General features: G+C 30.4%; 1 protein-coding gene across 1 annotated transcript; it reads left to right on the top strand.

Annotated features, from left to right (window-relative positions):
- The first annotated feature begins 4,130 nt into the window (after positions 1-4,130).
- On the top strand, positions 4,131-5,700 carry LOC131034737 (calcium uniporter protein 2, mitochondrial). The gene is made up of 2 exons (XM_057966312.2): positions 4,131-4,898; positions 5,264-5,700. Exons 1-2 carry the CDS (start codon positions 4,407-4,409, stop codon positions 5,696-5,698), a joined length of 927 nt encoding a protein of 308 aa, XP_057822295.2. The 5' UTR covers positions 4,131-4,406; the 3' UTR covers positions 5,699-5,700.
- Positions 5,701-17,072: the final 11,372 nt, after the last annotated feature.

The raw sequence follows: 17,072 nt of genomic DNA, 5'->3' as shown, positions 1-17,072 counted from the left end.
TATTTGCTCTCGGATTTTATATGTGCACAAGAGCTCAACAAAGAATGGAAATGTGGTTGCAAGTAGGATCGCATATGAAAGTTCAAAGGCATAGTGTAGTCGAATGATCAGTCAGGATGCCTAGGGTTGATAATGAAGGAAGCATCTCCTTATATAGAAGACACTATAAGAAATGGAGGGATAAGATTGAGAGGTGTAAAAGATAAATGGTCGGCTATGATTAGAGAGTAGGTAGAGAAAATATGAAAATAATGAAAGGGTAGGTAGTGTAGGAATTAAGAGATGAATGATATGTGTCATAGGTAGAAAAAGTTAATGAATTAATTAAATAAATAAAGATTTATTTAATCAATGAAGTGGGATCAATTAAATAAATAAGATATTTATTTAATTTAGGAAAAGGATAATTTAAATAAATAATTGTATTTATTTAAATGAGAAATAAGGCTAGAAGAGGATAAATGAATTAATTAAATAAATAAAGATTTATTTAATTAATAGAAGAATTAGGCTTAAGATAATTAATTAGACATGACAGTTTTAGGTGTCTACACTTATTCTTTGTCCCTCTCTTTTTCTTACATCACATATTTTGAGCATGATATCATGGTGTATCTATAATTGTAATGTAAAATGTTTGATTTCTATAACTATGATTAAGTTGTGTATTTATGGATTTTTAGTAGTTGTAATGATTTTAGATTTAGTGTGTATATCAAAAAAATATTCAAGTGATTGAATCCTAGGTTAGTCCTACATTATTTCCATATTATCCATTGATTTCCATATTTTCATGTGTGAGCATTATCAAGATCTTACAATGAGGCCTTGGTTTGTTCCTTGGGTTCTTGACCTTTCTAGGCTACATTATTCTAAAGCAATTTTTTAATGTAAGAGTTAGTATAGAATGCTCTATGTCATGCAAGATTTGGTTGACTATTATAGTTACTCGAGATCTAGGAGCTTCTATGAAATCACAAGAGAGATTAGATATGACAGAATAATTCTATTCTATCAAAGGATGCAAATATACAATGATGATCAAAATTAAGATTTGAAAGGGAATCTCTTGGTTAATAGACCAAATGAGACATAAGTTTGCATAAGATTAGGAAATGTGTCTTAATATTATGAATTGAGACATAAAGTGATAACTATCCTATGTGTACCCTAAGTAAAATTAAGTAACTAGTGTGAATAGGACCTAGATGATTAACTAGCTAGGTAAAACACCCATTTGACACCAATGTACTTAAGAGCTTGAAAGAGAAAAAACTACCAATCTATGACAAATTCTAGTTCTTAGAGTTTGTGGCACCTACAAATGTTTTATGTGAATCTACATGTAGATATGAGGTCTCTCCACAATAATCTCTCTTTTTTTATCTCTACACTATTTTATCATGCCAAGAACAAATGTATTCTTACAAAAAACATTATTTAAGAGCAGTTTATATTTTGTGTTGTGTGCATTGGTGGATGGGTGAATGCTAGGGAAGACCCTAGAGTTGATTCCATGTGCCTCACAATCCTTACAAGCTACATTATTCTAGGGTAGTCTCTTAAGAACCCTAAGAGCAGAAAAATGCTAATCTATGATGGAGTAGCTCCCAAAGTTTGTGGCACTTATGAATGATCTATCTAGACAGGTATGGATTTTTAGAAAAATAATCAACAATCTTGTATAGCTCATTTTTTCAAAATGAAATATAGACTCCAAGCTTTTGCCCCATATATTTACTCACTAGACATACAAAAATAATTGAAAAAGATAATTCTCCTTATCCAAACAAGAAAGAAAGACAGCCACATTATTTTATTTATTTTCTTGTCTCTTAATAGCTTCAAAAAAATGTGGAGAGCTCCATTCAAGAGAGGCACCTTACCATTTTCTCTAGCTTTCAATGGGTCCTTCTCCTTCATGTCCTCCATCTCTATCATTTCTACTAACTTCCACCTTGAACTTGGCAAAATTTGGAGCCTTTCTACATCCTTCATGTTCAGAATGTCTTTATATATTTTTATAAAACCTTTCTACCCTCTTGTCTTCCCACACTTTCTAAAACCATTGTATAATGACCTCAATCTCCTTAACTTCACATGGGGCAAACAAACTCCTAATGTTAGTCATGCTCAAAGTTACAATATATGCAAGTCATCAAGAAAGAGTAAACTAATTCAAAAAAATTAACAATAAGACCCAAAAAATTCTCATCAAAAACCAAACTATCAGTTAAAGCAAGATAAAATATGAAAATGGTACGGAACACTTGCAAAATTCACAAAACGAATGATTTTCTTTGAAGAAGAAATTTTTTTTTTTTTAATTATGAACAATGAAGGATACTAATGAGAATTGATTCCACAACTCGAAGAGGTTCAACTAGGTCATTAATTAAAGATTACCATTCATTTCCCTTATCAACCTCAAAGCTCGTCTCTCTATCCATCACATTATTTGTTTGAGATTTATTAATTTAAAAATTAAAAAAATAAAAACTTAAATATATAGTTACACACCATAACTTCAAACTTATAATGATGTGTTTGGGAAGAGTCCCTTCAAATGGGTGGAAGCCTTCAAATTTACCTAAGGTAAAGCAAGGTATGGATAATGCCAAGCAAATACAAAAAATTAAATATAGAAACACACACCATAAGCACAAAATTCTAATAAGGCGTTTGGGATGGAGTTCCTTCAAGTGGAAGCCTTCAAATTTACCCAAGGTAAAGCAGGGTATGGATAAGATCAAGCAAATAAAAAAAATAAAAAAATAGAAACACACAACATAACCACAAACTTGTGATGGTGTGTTTGGAAAGGGGTCCCTTCAAATTGGTGGAAGCCTTGAAATTTACCTAAGGTAAAGCAAGGTATGGATAAGATCAAGCAAATGCAAAAAATTAAATATAAGAACATACACCATAACCACAAACTTGTAATGATGTGTTTCAGAAGGAGTCCCTTCAAATAGGCAGAAGCCTTCAATTTTACTCAAGATGAAGTAGGGTATGAATAAGATCAACCAAAAACAAAAAAATTAAATATATAAATGCTTCCGATGATGTGTTTGGGAAGGAGTCTCGTGGAAGCCTTCAAATTCACCTAAAATAAAGTAGGGCATAGATAAGATCAAGCGAATACAAAAAAAACAAATATAGAAATACACATCATGACGACAAACTCATAGTGATATGAGTTTAGGAAGGAGTCCCTTCAAACATGTAGAAGCCAATTTACTCTAGTAAAACAAGGTATGACAAACTTATAGTGGTATGTATTTAGGAAGGAGTCCCTTCAAATAGGTAGAAGCCAGTTTACTCCAGTAAAACAAGGCATGGCAAACTTATAGTGATATGTGTTTAGGAAGTCCAGTCCCTTCAAACATGTAGAAGCTAATTTACTCCAATAAAACGAAGGTATGACAAACTTATAATGATATGTGTTTAGGAAGGAGTCCCTTCAAACAGGTAGAAGCCAATTTACTCCAGTAAAACAAGGTATGAATAAGATGAAGCAAATACAAAAAATTAAATATATAAACACTTCTAATTATGTATTTACTCAAGTAAAACAAGGTATGAATGAGATGAAACAAATAAAAATAAATAAATATATAAATGCAGACCTTTCACCCGAGACAAAAGCCTTCAAATTTACCTCGAGTAAAACATGATATAGATAAGATCAAGCAAATAAAAAAAATTAAATATAGAAACACACATAATAACACCAAACATGTGATGATGTGTTTGGGAAAGAGTCCCTTGAAATAGGTGGAGGGCCTTCATATTTACGTAAGCAAAGCAGCGAATAGATGCAATTCCTATTTTTACTCACACTCATTTAATGACAAGCACAGACTGTTCCCCGCGTCTCACCGACTTTCCAGTTAAGAAACCCGTTTGAGCCGCCACGTAGACATTGGGTACAATCTATAACTGCCACGCAAGCAACCAAAACAGTAAAGTGGGTCCCACCCCTACCTAGAAAAGCTGTCCCTCACTCCAAAGGATAAAGGATAAACTCTACGTATGCAGGACACCCTGGAACTAATTTCTTTATTCTTTTCTTCAGAAATGAAGGATTCTTAAGGGAAGAATTAAAGAAAGATTATTAGCTGGCACTGGCTTAAACGTTTCCATTTCGTGTTTTTGATCATTTCCCAAAATATTTTTATTTGGGTAGAGTTTACACGTCATCTGGTGTGGACTTACAATGTCAAATTGTAGTTGGAAAATAGTAAATTTTACAGATATAATTGTTGGGTCAGTTGGGTCCCGAACAATCTCCCAGCTGGACGGTCATTGTGCTGAGATTTCAATCTTACTGATATAAAATCTGTTTCTTTTGTCAGCTCAAAATCTCAAAAGTTTAGTTTTCTGTGCGATTTCAGAAAAAAAAAATGACCATGGCGAGTTTGTGCAGAGGATTTAGACAGGCATTGAGATGCAGAGGATCGATTCTGAATTGTGGGGATTTCCCTTCTGGTGTGCGGAGCTTTGCCCAAAGACGCGCTCCATTGTTGGATTTAGCTGATCCTAAGCCAAGATTTGAATCTCCATCGGTGTTGGAGAGCTATCTTTTGGGGAAGAACAGCAGTGATCACATAATCCATGATCAGCTGCGCTTAGCGAATGCCCATCCTTGTCTTCCAAAGGAAAATCTGTCACCCCAAGACATAGCGGTGGTACTCAGATTTGTGAATTTGAATGCTGTGAAGAGAAAGCTTAGAGAGATTCCAGAAGCCTGCATTTCATACCAGAAGTTGCTCAATCTGTGCATGGATTGCACAAAGAGCTTGTCTGAAGATGAGGGCAGAGATATCATAAAAAGGCTGGAGCAATCCGGAGAGATCCTCAGGATAGGCCAGAATGTTTATCCTCATCCTCATCAGGTACCCATTTCATTTCTCTGCAATTTACTCTCATAATGTTCCTTTTTTTCTTTGTTAATCTTCTACCAGGTACTCATTACCTGAATTAGTTGTGTATGACTTTCCTTCACCATTACTTTTGATCAAAGCATCTAATACTCGTTACTTTTGATCAAAGTTATCATTCATATTTACCTCTAATGTAAAGCTACTACCCACATCTACCAGTAATCCATCTATATTTAGTGTATGTTTTTTCCTTAACGTTTCAAATTACACCCAATGATCTATCCTTAAAAAAGTATATATATTGTTTTTTAATGTTCCGTTTTCTTCCTTTTTTGGGGGGCTTTGGCTGATTTTTTGACATGGGATTTTTTGTGCAGATTTCAAGAGCTGTAGAAAAAGTTCTGCCACGACTTGTGGATGAGCGGTCCATTGAAGAACTGAGAAAAATGGAGAAGGAAAAGGCGGAAATAGAGAAGAAATCTGAGAGCATGGCACGGAAAGAGCTATGGTGTGGATTGGGATTTTTTGCAGTACAGACAATGGGTTTATTCAGACTGACATTTTGGGAACTATCATGGGATATAATGGAACCCATTTGTTTTTACCTCACCTCTCTATATTTCATATTGGGTTATGGATTCTTCCTCAGGACTTGCAGAGAGCCGTCATTTGAGAATTTCTATGCAACTCGGGTGGCTATAAATCGAAGGAAGCTCATGAAAACTAAGAAATTTGAGTTGCAGAGATACAGAGAGCTTAAGAGGATTTGTAAGCCCGGAATTCATCATCTGCAAGGAAAAGCGTTTGTTTAAGACATGATGCCATTTTCTCCGATTGTTTGTTACAAAAGTAAAGTGCATTGTTGCTTTTTTTTGCTTTTTTTTTTGACGAGGACTGCTAATTTGCATTCTCCTCCGGCACCGGTTTGGGCGTATTTTAAGATGCCACCTGTGAGGCTCAGGCACATATTTCTCGTCTTTTTTTTTTTTTTTTGGTATGTTTGGAGATACGATTTTCCGCGTAACAGTCTGAAATAATACAGTTTGAAGCCATGAAGGGATAAGATTTGGCTTTAAATTTGCTTCTATCCCGAACCTCGGAATTTAGGGAAAAGTTACGGTCATAAGGGTTCAATCGAAAAAAATTATATCATTTTTAGGTAGTTTTATTAAAATATTTATAGGATATTATTTAGTTTTAGATTTTTTCAATTAATGTGTGGAGGTATTTTATAATAGTAGTAAGGGGTGAAGTCTATCTCTTGAGCGTGTCAATTTTTTATCTTAATTTTGACAGTTATTTATATGTCAAAATAAGGAGTGAAGTGTACCTCATGAGTGTGTCAATATTTTTTTATCTTGATTTTGATAGTTATTTACATGTCAAAATATTAAAATTTGATAATAGAGTATTATTTAAGTAAATAAAATAGCTCAAAATTGATATTTGTAGATATTATTTTAAGATAGATGTATTTAAGATATAATTACTAGCTATTTTTTATATATTATTAGAATAAATTATTTTCATAATGATAAAATTTTGTATATTTAGTTATTTTTATTTAGTTTTGTGTCTATTTGATAAGTTGTGATTCTTGTCTTTTGTTGATTTCCTATGATATATTTTATTGAATGATTGTATCCAACAAGTATAGTGATTTGATGACATTGTATTTTTTTAATTTTATTAAATCATATTATTCATGATTTGATGGTATTATGCTTTTATATTACTAATGGTACTTTACTATAATTTGTTTGAAACATTAATTCTTGTTTTTTTAAAGGATTTGCTATGATACATTTTATTAAATAATTGTATTCAATAAGTGCACTGATTTGATAGTATTATATTTTTTATATTATAAATGGTACTTGCAACAACTTATGTATGCATAAGTTCAAATCAAATATCATTGTAAGTTTGGTTAGTCAATTTTTAATTACAATATAGTTAGTCAAATTGACTAATCATTGTAAGTTTGGTTAGTCAAATTTTAGTATAATTTTTTGGGGATCGGGAATATTGTCAAGGGGATAAAAATTATGACTCCTTTTAAATAAGGAGATGATGACGTGGGTGATTTTCCAATAATGTGTCTCACTTTTTAGTTGAAATGGAACATTGAAATCAACATTTTAAACCTTTCTTTTTTTGACCTTTTCTAATCCATAGCAATTAAACCATGAAAACTTTGAAGATGATGTGAACTAATAGTTTTTTAAATTTCATAAATAGATTATATGACCCTTGGTCTAATGGTGAAGTTGAATGGGTTTTAATGAGCACACTAGGGATCAAGTCTTGCTAAGTGCAAGGTTTTGATATCATAAGGGATGCGATTGAGATTGTGCCCTAGACAAAAGGATTTCTAAAAGGTCTTTGTGGATGATATAAAATCCTCCAATAAAAAAAAAATTGTGATTTTTTTACATAAGTTCCAATAACTTATTTCTTATAGTTAATAGTATTTTTTAAAAGTGATATTAATTCATCACTCAACTTTTTTATAAAAAAATATAACTATTATAGATATCTTAATTTTACATTTATCTAAAAATACAAAAATATATCAATTTTGAGCTATTTTATTATTAAATATTAATATTTTAGTATGTAAATGGCTATCCAAACCAAAATAAAAAATTAAGATTTTTTGTTAACACACTTGCACCATTACACCCCACTCCTTACTATCATTGTAGAATGTCTCTTGGCATTGATAAAATTTTAAAAATAGATTATTAACTCCAATATCTAGTGCACGTGTATTTTCATAATTGTTTTTGTTGTTGTTGTTGTGTGTGTGTCTATATATATATATATATATATATATATATATATATATATATATATATATATATACATATATATATATATATATACATATATATACATATATATATATATATATACATATATATACATATATATATATATATATATATATGTATATATATATATATGTATATATCTATATATATATATGTATATATATGTATGTATATGTATATATGTATATATATGTATGTATTTATACATATATACATACATATATGTATTTATACATATATACATACATATATGTATTTATACATATATACATACATATATGTATTTATACATATATACATACATATATATATACATATATATATATATATATATATATATATATATATATGTATGTATGTATGCATATGTATGTATATGTATATTTATATATAAATATACATATACATATACATATGCATACATGTGTGTGTGTGTGTGTTACTCTTCTTTTTTTTAACAAAGACATCAATATTTAGTGTTTATATAATTTTCAAATACACAATCATATATTTTTCAAAGTTTTCACATATGTGGAATAGAGACCTTGATGTTTAGTGAAAAATATAAATTCATTAGAAAATAGAAAAAAAAAAATCTTAATCAAATTAAATGTGATAAAACACCTCTAATCAAATAACTAGAAATAATAGTAACTCTACATTTTTCTCTATGATTGGACATAAATATCTCTTAAGTATTACATCTTAGTACATATTACAAGTGTCATAGCAATGACATAAAAACATAAAATATTAATACTACAATATCATGTGAAATCAATTTCATGTCTTGATAACCTCAAGTTACAATTGTCATAGCAATGCCATGAAACATAATTTAATCAATAATACAATGTCATGTAAAATCAAGGTCATGTCTTGATAAATCAAATATTTAACATTTTTTAACTCCAAGAGAGAGAGAGAGAGAGAGAGAGAGAGAGAGAGAGAGAGAGAGAGAGAGAGAGAGAGAGAGAGCATTTTCCCTCCAACCATAGACTATAGGTTCTTTGCACACCTTACAAGTGTCATAGCAATGACATTAAATATTAAAAATACAATATCATGTGAAATCAATTTCATATCTCTGATAACATCAGGTTACAACTGCCATAACAATGACATGAAACACCATTAAATCAATAATACGATGTCATGTAAAATCAAGGTCATGTATTAATAAATCAAATATTTAATATTTTTCAACTGCAAGAGGGAGAGCACAACTCAAGCATTTTCCCTCCAACCATAGACTATAGGTTCTTTGCACACCTTTCATCAAGAAGGACCAAAAATCTAGTGAATCACAAGGTCATTGTGCCATCTAATAACTAGTGTTGTGTTCTAAACATAAACAATCTATCATATAAATCTAGATTGCTTGTAACTAAGTATGACCTATATGATTGATTTGGAATAAATAGACATTGCGAAAGTTTTGATAATACAAGCAATGATCTGTATTATTTTGACCAAATATTTAATAATAATTTTTAAAAAACATGTTCTGTAACAAAAGAATGTCTTGTATGTTCAAACACTCCTTTCTCAAATTGGTTATCAACAATTATAATATCATATTCATGATCACAAATGGATTTGGATAAACGAGTATACATATTTTCACATCAAATATGTATTTTCATTAGTCCACTAACATACATAATTGAACTTGGTTTCAAATAAATATTCTCTCTTTTCAAATGTAAGTAAGAATGTAAATGTGTGTGTATCACACACACACACATACACACACTTTTTGTATAAATATGTAGGTCCATATAATTACATATATGCATCTTGATAAACATTTTCACTAATAATTTTATTACAAGAGGATATATAGAAAAATAATTATTTTTTTTCATAACTAGTTGATAACAAAAAAAATCCTTTGACTTTTGACCTATTATAATCAACAAATTTGTATAATTTTCTAGAGAAATTCAACCTGCTCTAAAATTGATACATCACTCATTAACTAAATCAATACATAGACCTTTCAAAGATAGTCAATTTCAATAAAAATAATAATATTAAATATTATTTTGAAGAATCCAATAACATTGTTCACTTTATAAAACTCATCGAGTATTTAAAGTAGTGAACAATTGTCCTTAATAATGATAATTAAACTCGAAATTAATAAAGACTAATCATAACCTTTATGGTGCTCATAATTGAAGAGACCTAATATGGTCTCAACATACAAAATAGGGTTTGTATGGCACATAACTAAAATAGTCATAGATTATCACGATAGAGGTCAATAGAGAAACATTAAATAACAAAGCTTAATAGATCTATATGACACAATAGAGCTTAATTGTTGAACCCATATTTGTAAACCTAATCACAATAAGGTTACAACAATGCTCTTAAAATTCATAGACCTTTAAAATTGTTGGTAAAAACTAAACAAATATTTGTATTCCTAGTGTTGCATTCTCACTATATCTAATATTGTAATATAGAGATAATGAAAAAACCTAGACCTGATACATTTTAAGCATATAAGTCTTGTTGTAGCACTAGCATAGAAACACTTAAATTCATATATAATTTATAGTGATCAAAACCTTTCCTTTCAAAAAATTTAAATTTTTAAAACCTTTGGTCTTGTGTCTATATGTTCCCGTGGAGAAGATTGTTGTTCTTGCTAGAGCTTCATTTTGTGGGTTTTAGTAAGCATTACTTTGCTTTCTCTTGGTCTTTTTGTTGTTTTAATTTTGTTCTACAATTTCTATTTTATGTATTTTCATTGCATATAGTTCATAGTACGTAGTAGATGTCATTTTATACATTCTAGTATGACCTTTGTGTTTTGTCTATACAAGATGTTTGTGTGTCATTTTTTCATCCTTGACATGTGTGTGCGCCCTAGACAGAGAGCTCACAGAGCTATCCAAGAGGTTTTTGTGACCTATACTTTCATCTTCTGTGAGCTAAATAGTTTATCCAATTAATTTAGTTGGTTAAACACTTATCTCTTTAAACAATGAACAAGCTCAAAGGTTGTACTTACTTGAGGGTTTGTTCCAAGTACAGGGTTGGGACTCAAATCCTCGAAGGGTTTGATTACCCTTCGTAGTGGTTCGTTTTTCACTCTACAAATTCATTCCATTTTTCTAGAATTGAAATCTATTTTTTAAGACAAGTTGTACATCAAAATCATACAAGATTTCATCATTTGTAAGTCATAAAATATTTTTAATTAATTTTTTCAATTGAAATTTATTATCAAAATACTAAACTAGCATGTATATAACAAATGACTAAAAAATGGAGAAGAGAAATGGTTGAAGGAAAATTCCAAAACTATCCTCAATCCTCACCATTTTTCTAGAATTGAAATCTAATTTTTAAGACAAGTTGTACATCAAAATCATACAAGATTTCATCATTTGTAAGTCATAAAATATTTTTAATTAATTTTTTCGATTGAAATTTATTATCAAAATACTAAACTAGCATGTATATAACAAATGACTAAAAAATGGAGAAGAGAAATGGTTGAAGGAAAAAATCCAAAACTATCCTCAATCCTCATATGCATCATCTTATAAACAGAAAGATCCAACTCAAAATTGATCTATGGTGAACCTATTATCCATAGGTCAAACATGATATGACACAATCTTCAAAAGAAATCTAAAATATGTGATTAATATTGTATTTAAATTCACATGAATGCGTTCATGTGACCACAAAATACCTCACCACAAACTTGACTTAAGATGAAATACATAAAAGATAGATCATAATAGATGTAGGCATTATGAATATTAGTATAGTTTAACTTGACTGAAAAACATATAAACCAAATGTATAAAAATATAAATGTGCATAATAATTCAATAAACACAAAATCATGTATAAATAAAAATTGATATATATAAATAAATCCAACATCATTATATGACAATATTACCTTGAAATAACTGCAAAACTTAATTAAAAAAATACACATGCATTTTTCACCATAAATATAGAAGCCTAAGTCGTCTAATTCCTCATCCTCCCTCTGTATTTTGTTTCATTAAATCAAAGCTCCGATTATTCTCCACACAAAATGGCACACTTGCAACTAACCTTCAAAAATACAAATCCACATAACACAATGGTTTTTTGCCCAATTTTTTGGATTTTAACAATATTGTGGAAGCAATTATGAAGATTGAGATGATAAAAATTGCATAAAAATCCATCACATTTTACATATTTATGTTTTTTTATATACAAAGATACAATTTTCTTTGTATAGAGAATAGCCATATCCTTAAACCAACATGTTCCATAATAAATTATAAACTAGCAATTACACCTTGGTGTGCAATGGGTACGCCGAAGAGTTTTGGAAAGTCTACTAGGAAAAATGGTCTATTTTTTGTATAACATTGTGCAGTTAATGTTCCAAAAAAAACTAATAATTCATTATTATTATATAAAAAATTAATTGATATATACAATTATTTTCATATGCATAAATAATATTTGTATATAAATATTCTTGTTCTTCAATATAAGTTAGAACTACAATAACCTCTCTCTCTCTCTCTCTCTCTCTCTCTCTCTCTCTCTCTCTCTCTCTCTCTCTCTCTCTCTCTCTCTCTCTCTCTCTCTCTCTCTCTCTCTCTCTCTCTCTCTCTCTCTCTCTCTCTCTCTCCTTACTTGTGCCAAATTGAGATTAAACCTAATGCCCCACCAAATACATCTATCACACATTAATGCCAAAGTTGAAATTTGTGTAGAGCCATTTAATTATGAGTGGTACCTTTTTAGAGTTGCATGAAACCATCTCTCTCTCTCCTTACTTGTGCCAAATTGAGATTACAACTAATGCCCCCACCAAATCGCTCTCTCCTTCCTTGTGCCAAATTGAGATTACAACTAATGCCCCCACCAAATACATCTATCGCACATTAATGCCAAAGTTGAAATTTGCATAGAGCCATTTCTCTCTCCCTCCCTTCCTCCCTCCCTCCCTACTTGTGCCAAATGAGATCTCTCTCCCTCCCTCCCTCCTTACTTGTGCCAAATTGAGATTACAACTAATGCCCCCACCAAATATATCTATCGCACATTAATACCAAAGTTGAAATTTAAGTAGAGCCATTTAATAATGAGAGGTGCGTGAAACCAACTCCCTTGACTGTTTTCATTTTGGTTTGATGATTTATTTTGTTTGATGATTTGAATCGTCTTGCGTCCGTTTTTATTGATTTTTATTGCCTTCGCCTTCCCTTTCCTGCTCCCTTCTATCTCTGCAACTTCACGTGAACATTTGCTGGGCTTTAGAGTGATTCAACGTATGAAAGGCAACCCATTAAATATAGCATGTGTACTCGTGCTGGTTTTGGTTTGACTCGGGAAGCTCCTCCCATTATTACCGTTCTTCTTTAGGTTATTTCAGATTGAAGACACGTGGTGTGAGTTATGTTTTCAATTGATATAGAGGAAAAGCCTAAGTAGTTGTTATAGTTCTAATAATCAAACACTTTTTGTACAGTTATTAATTTTAAAGAAATAAAAAAATTAAGAATTCATTAATAAATTTTACATTTAATAATATTTGATTATTTTTAGTATGTTTGGATCATAATTCGTTCATTTGTGTACTTTTATTGGTACCTAAACAACTTTTGGGGCATTTGTGCATACGTATTGGCAATTTAAGTGCATGGTTATTGGGGCGTCTCTAAGGGTGACACTTTGAATTGTGTACTTTTTGACCCGTGTGTGCATAATGGATCTCGCAATGTGCATCGTTACTACCCAAAATCCAAAACTATAACTACAAGTAGTTAAGTTGCATGCAAAAACAACAACAAAAAAATCATCAAAATCTAATGTATCGTTTACAATTCGTTGGACGCAAAGTTAGCTATAACGACTACTGGTATGCTTCCCCTGTATGAATGTTCATTTTTCATATTATATTTGTTCTTATGTAAGTCTTTTGTTGATGATCATAAGTGGGTTAAATTTGTCAAGATAATGTTTCTTTTTCCTTAATGATTTTTCTCACATGAACTTGCAAAAATTATCTATAACAAAGGTCTTTACTTTTTTGTTATCATTTTTTTTTAGCAATGCTTTGAGATTTGAACTTAAGACCTCCCATGTAGGAGGTTTGCAGCTAACCGCTGCAATGTGGGGTCATCCCCTTTTGTTATCATTTGGACATAGACAAATTCCCTATTTTACTAATTCACTCTACAATTTTTTCATTCAAGACTTCTTTATCTCATTCAAGACTTCCTTGAGGAGACTCTTAATCATCTATATGTCTCAATCTATTTAACTTTTTAAAAATAAGGTAGGTGCAACATTATAATGTTGGATGGTAGCACCTAATAATATAGTAAGTCAACAATACATTTTAGAACTTGGAAGCCTACTCAAAATTACAAGAGTCATCCATTGCTAAGAGGAAATGCTTATAAATTGTAAATAATATTGAAGCAAACCTCATCAATTAGTCTATGTAATTTGTGCTTCCAAACTTTGATGGATGAAGACAATACTTAGTTACAAGAGTAGCATTTTCTTTGTTAGTATTATCAAATGATCTCACAACTTCCTCTTTTCTTGGCATGAATGTAATGAGAGGCATCAATGCAAATTATATTGCCGAATCTAATTACATTTAGGATCATATGCAGAACATAAAATCAAATATAATATAATACTTCAATCACTTTTAAATCATCATTATAAAACAAGGCTTGGTGAAATATATGTATTTTAGAATGTGTACAACCTAATAACAAAAATTTGACTCATTTACAAGATCTTTGTTAAGAACATTGAACAAATTTAAAATTATTGCAAATAATGTTTACAAAGTGATTCTTATTATTTTGCCCTATATTGAAAATGCAACCCTCTAAGATTGGGATCCCATGGGGGAGATTTAGTATCTATTTTAGATCTATTTTTAAGAAGTGGGAAGTCTCATGAAGTAAAAAAAAAAATTGCTACAAGATTAATTAGAATATTTTCCTAAAAACTAATAGCCCCTACTTTTTAGGGCTGCATATTTGAGCAGGTGCAAAAGGTGGGGGCTAGAAATTTTTCCAGTAGCTTAGGTATTTTTTCTCCACTTGTCAATCATTTGAAATTATTTAAATTTTATTAGTTTTTAACATATTTTTATTTACTTATATGAATTGAATAAGCTAAATAACAAAATTCATGAGAGAACCGACTTCCATAAATTTCAAAGCTTAAACTCTTAAACCTAAACTACACTACCAAATTCATGGGACCACCCACTTTAATATAATCCTAAAAAACTCAACAATACCCACTCTGAATTTTTTTAGGAAGCCCCCCTCCCTCAAACCCTGACCTAATCCAATTTTCAAATGTAAAATAACAATTAAACTATATTTTGTTTGCACAAACTAACTAAAAAACATTTATAAATTTATCTAAATTCTTAAGATTAATATTTATTTAACACTCCTGAAATATTTGAAAATAATCATAACATTAGTAAATTATAATACCTTTCAAAAATACATCTTTCTTATAAACTTTATTAAAAAATCTCTTAAATTATCATTCTTACCAAATAATTGATAACAAATACTTATGTGGCAGTCATTCTCTCTATCAAAAAATTGACTTATCTTTAAACATCAATGGTTAGTACACCAAAATAACAATGAAAAATGATGAAAGTCATCTCAACCATGCATAGTTGCTACCTATAATTTCTCTTTTACTAGTCCACTTGAAGGGAAATCTAAAAACTGACCTGGCTTGCCCATAGCCATTAGATGAGGAAACAAATGGATTTTGATGGAGGCATATACAATTGGAAGTGGGTATCAAAGAAATTAATGTTTTATTGGTCTTTCCATGGCCAATTACTATCAGTATACAGATGTTTCAAATCTGTACTCAGCGAGTGTAATATCAATGGTGTACAAGGGTTCAACAAAAATGGCTCTGCAACTGACATTGAATTTGTTCATTGATTATGTTTCACCTACCATTCTTTCTACTGGGTAGACCAAGAGTTTAGGGAGATTGATAGTGAAAGTAGGAAATAGACAAAGTGTGAGTGATAGGACTTTGCAATGTGCTCTTTTGTATTCTGAACTCAATGTGTTAATACTTGTTATTATCTGGAGAACAGTCAAAGAGAGAAGGGACAATAATATTTTGGATATACATTTGATTGTAATTATTAATTATGTTGATGGTATTCTTTTTATGAGGGACCAAATTTATTTTGATCATTAATGGTGTAGAGTGTTGGACAAGGGATGCAAGATGATCAAAATGATCTTATACATTTCTCATTTTTAGTTTTCTTTACCATGAAAATTTGTAAATATGGAAAGATGTGTTATTGAAAGACGTCAAGCTAGCCTTGATTCCCATTACAATAGACAAAACATCACTTTTGGGTAGGGTGAACTCACAATAATGGTTCCCACTTTTTTGTCAACTTCTACACTGAGTTGAACATTTTTAAAATAATCTTCACCTTCCGACAACTATAAATTTTAAACTATTAAGAATTTGAAGATGATGTAAATTAGTGATTTGTAGAATTTTGTCTTTAGATTCTAAATATATATTTTTCAATTTTTTTTGAAGATTTTTTTTAAAAAAATTTCCATCTCCCTCAAAAAGTAGTTTTTTACAACAAACATCATTTTTTAAGAGTGATGTGCCTCCAAAAACATTTTTTTTTATATACATGCTAAAAATTCAATTCTTTCGAATTTTGGTTTATAACATCAATATCCAGGGCACGAAGTTGGTTTGATAGTGATATGTTGAATATTTTTCATTGTATAAGGTTTTGAAGTCTGGCTAGTTATAATTTAGACATAGGTGTACGTTTGAACACATAACTTGTTCTATATATATCGAAATTCAATTTATTTTTTTTGTTAGAAATAAGGCATCAATATGGAGGACCTAGATATTTTTTATATTTTTTTTGAATTAGTTTCCTATTTTTCCCAATGTGTTGAACAAAGAAGTTCATGTTCGTTGTAAAACCAATATTTCATAAAATTTTAAAAACAAGATCATAATAAATTCATAATGTAATAAAATTATAGTCGTTGTAAATCTTTCTCCGAGCACTACCATTCTATATTTATGGGTTGTCAAGATTCTTTCATTTGAGCCTTGAACAAGAGGTTTCAAGGCCAAAATTTCTCAGAATTTGGGGAGAGATGTCTAGGAAGGGAGTTCGTGTGAAGGGGGGTTCAAATGAACCCCCCAAATATAATTAAAAATCGACAAAAATAACCGTTAAAGGGGGTTCACTCGAAAGAGGGGGTTCGAGCGAAGTGGGGGTTTCAAGCGAACCCCAAAG

This window comes from Cryptomeria japonica, chromosome 5 (assembly GCF_030272615.1).
Source record: "Cryptomeria japonica chromosome 5, Sugi_1.0, whole genome shotgun sequence".
Lineage (NCBI taxonomy): Eukaryota > Viridiplantae > Streptophyta > Pinopsida > Cupressales > Cupressaceae > Cryptomeria > Cryptomeria japonica.
This window is presented reverse-complemented; position numbering and strand designations above follow the sequence as displayed.

What these genes read in the sequence shown, in the direction of transcription:
- LOC131034737 (XM_057966312.2), top strand. Translation starts at nt 4,407, where the DNA reads ATGACCATGGCGAGTTTGTGCAGAGGATTTAGACAGGCATTGAGATGC. An exon ending in TTTATCCTCATCCTCATCAG is followed by an intron (nt 4,899 to 5,263) that starts GTACCCATTTCA and finishes TTTTTTGTGCAG; the next exon opens with ATTTCAAGAGCTGTAGAAAA.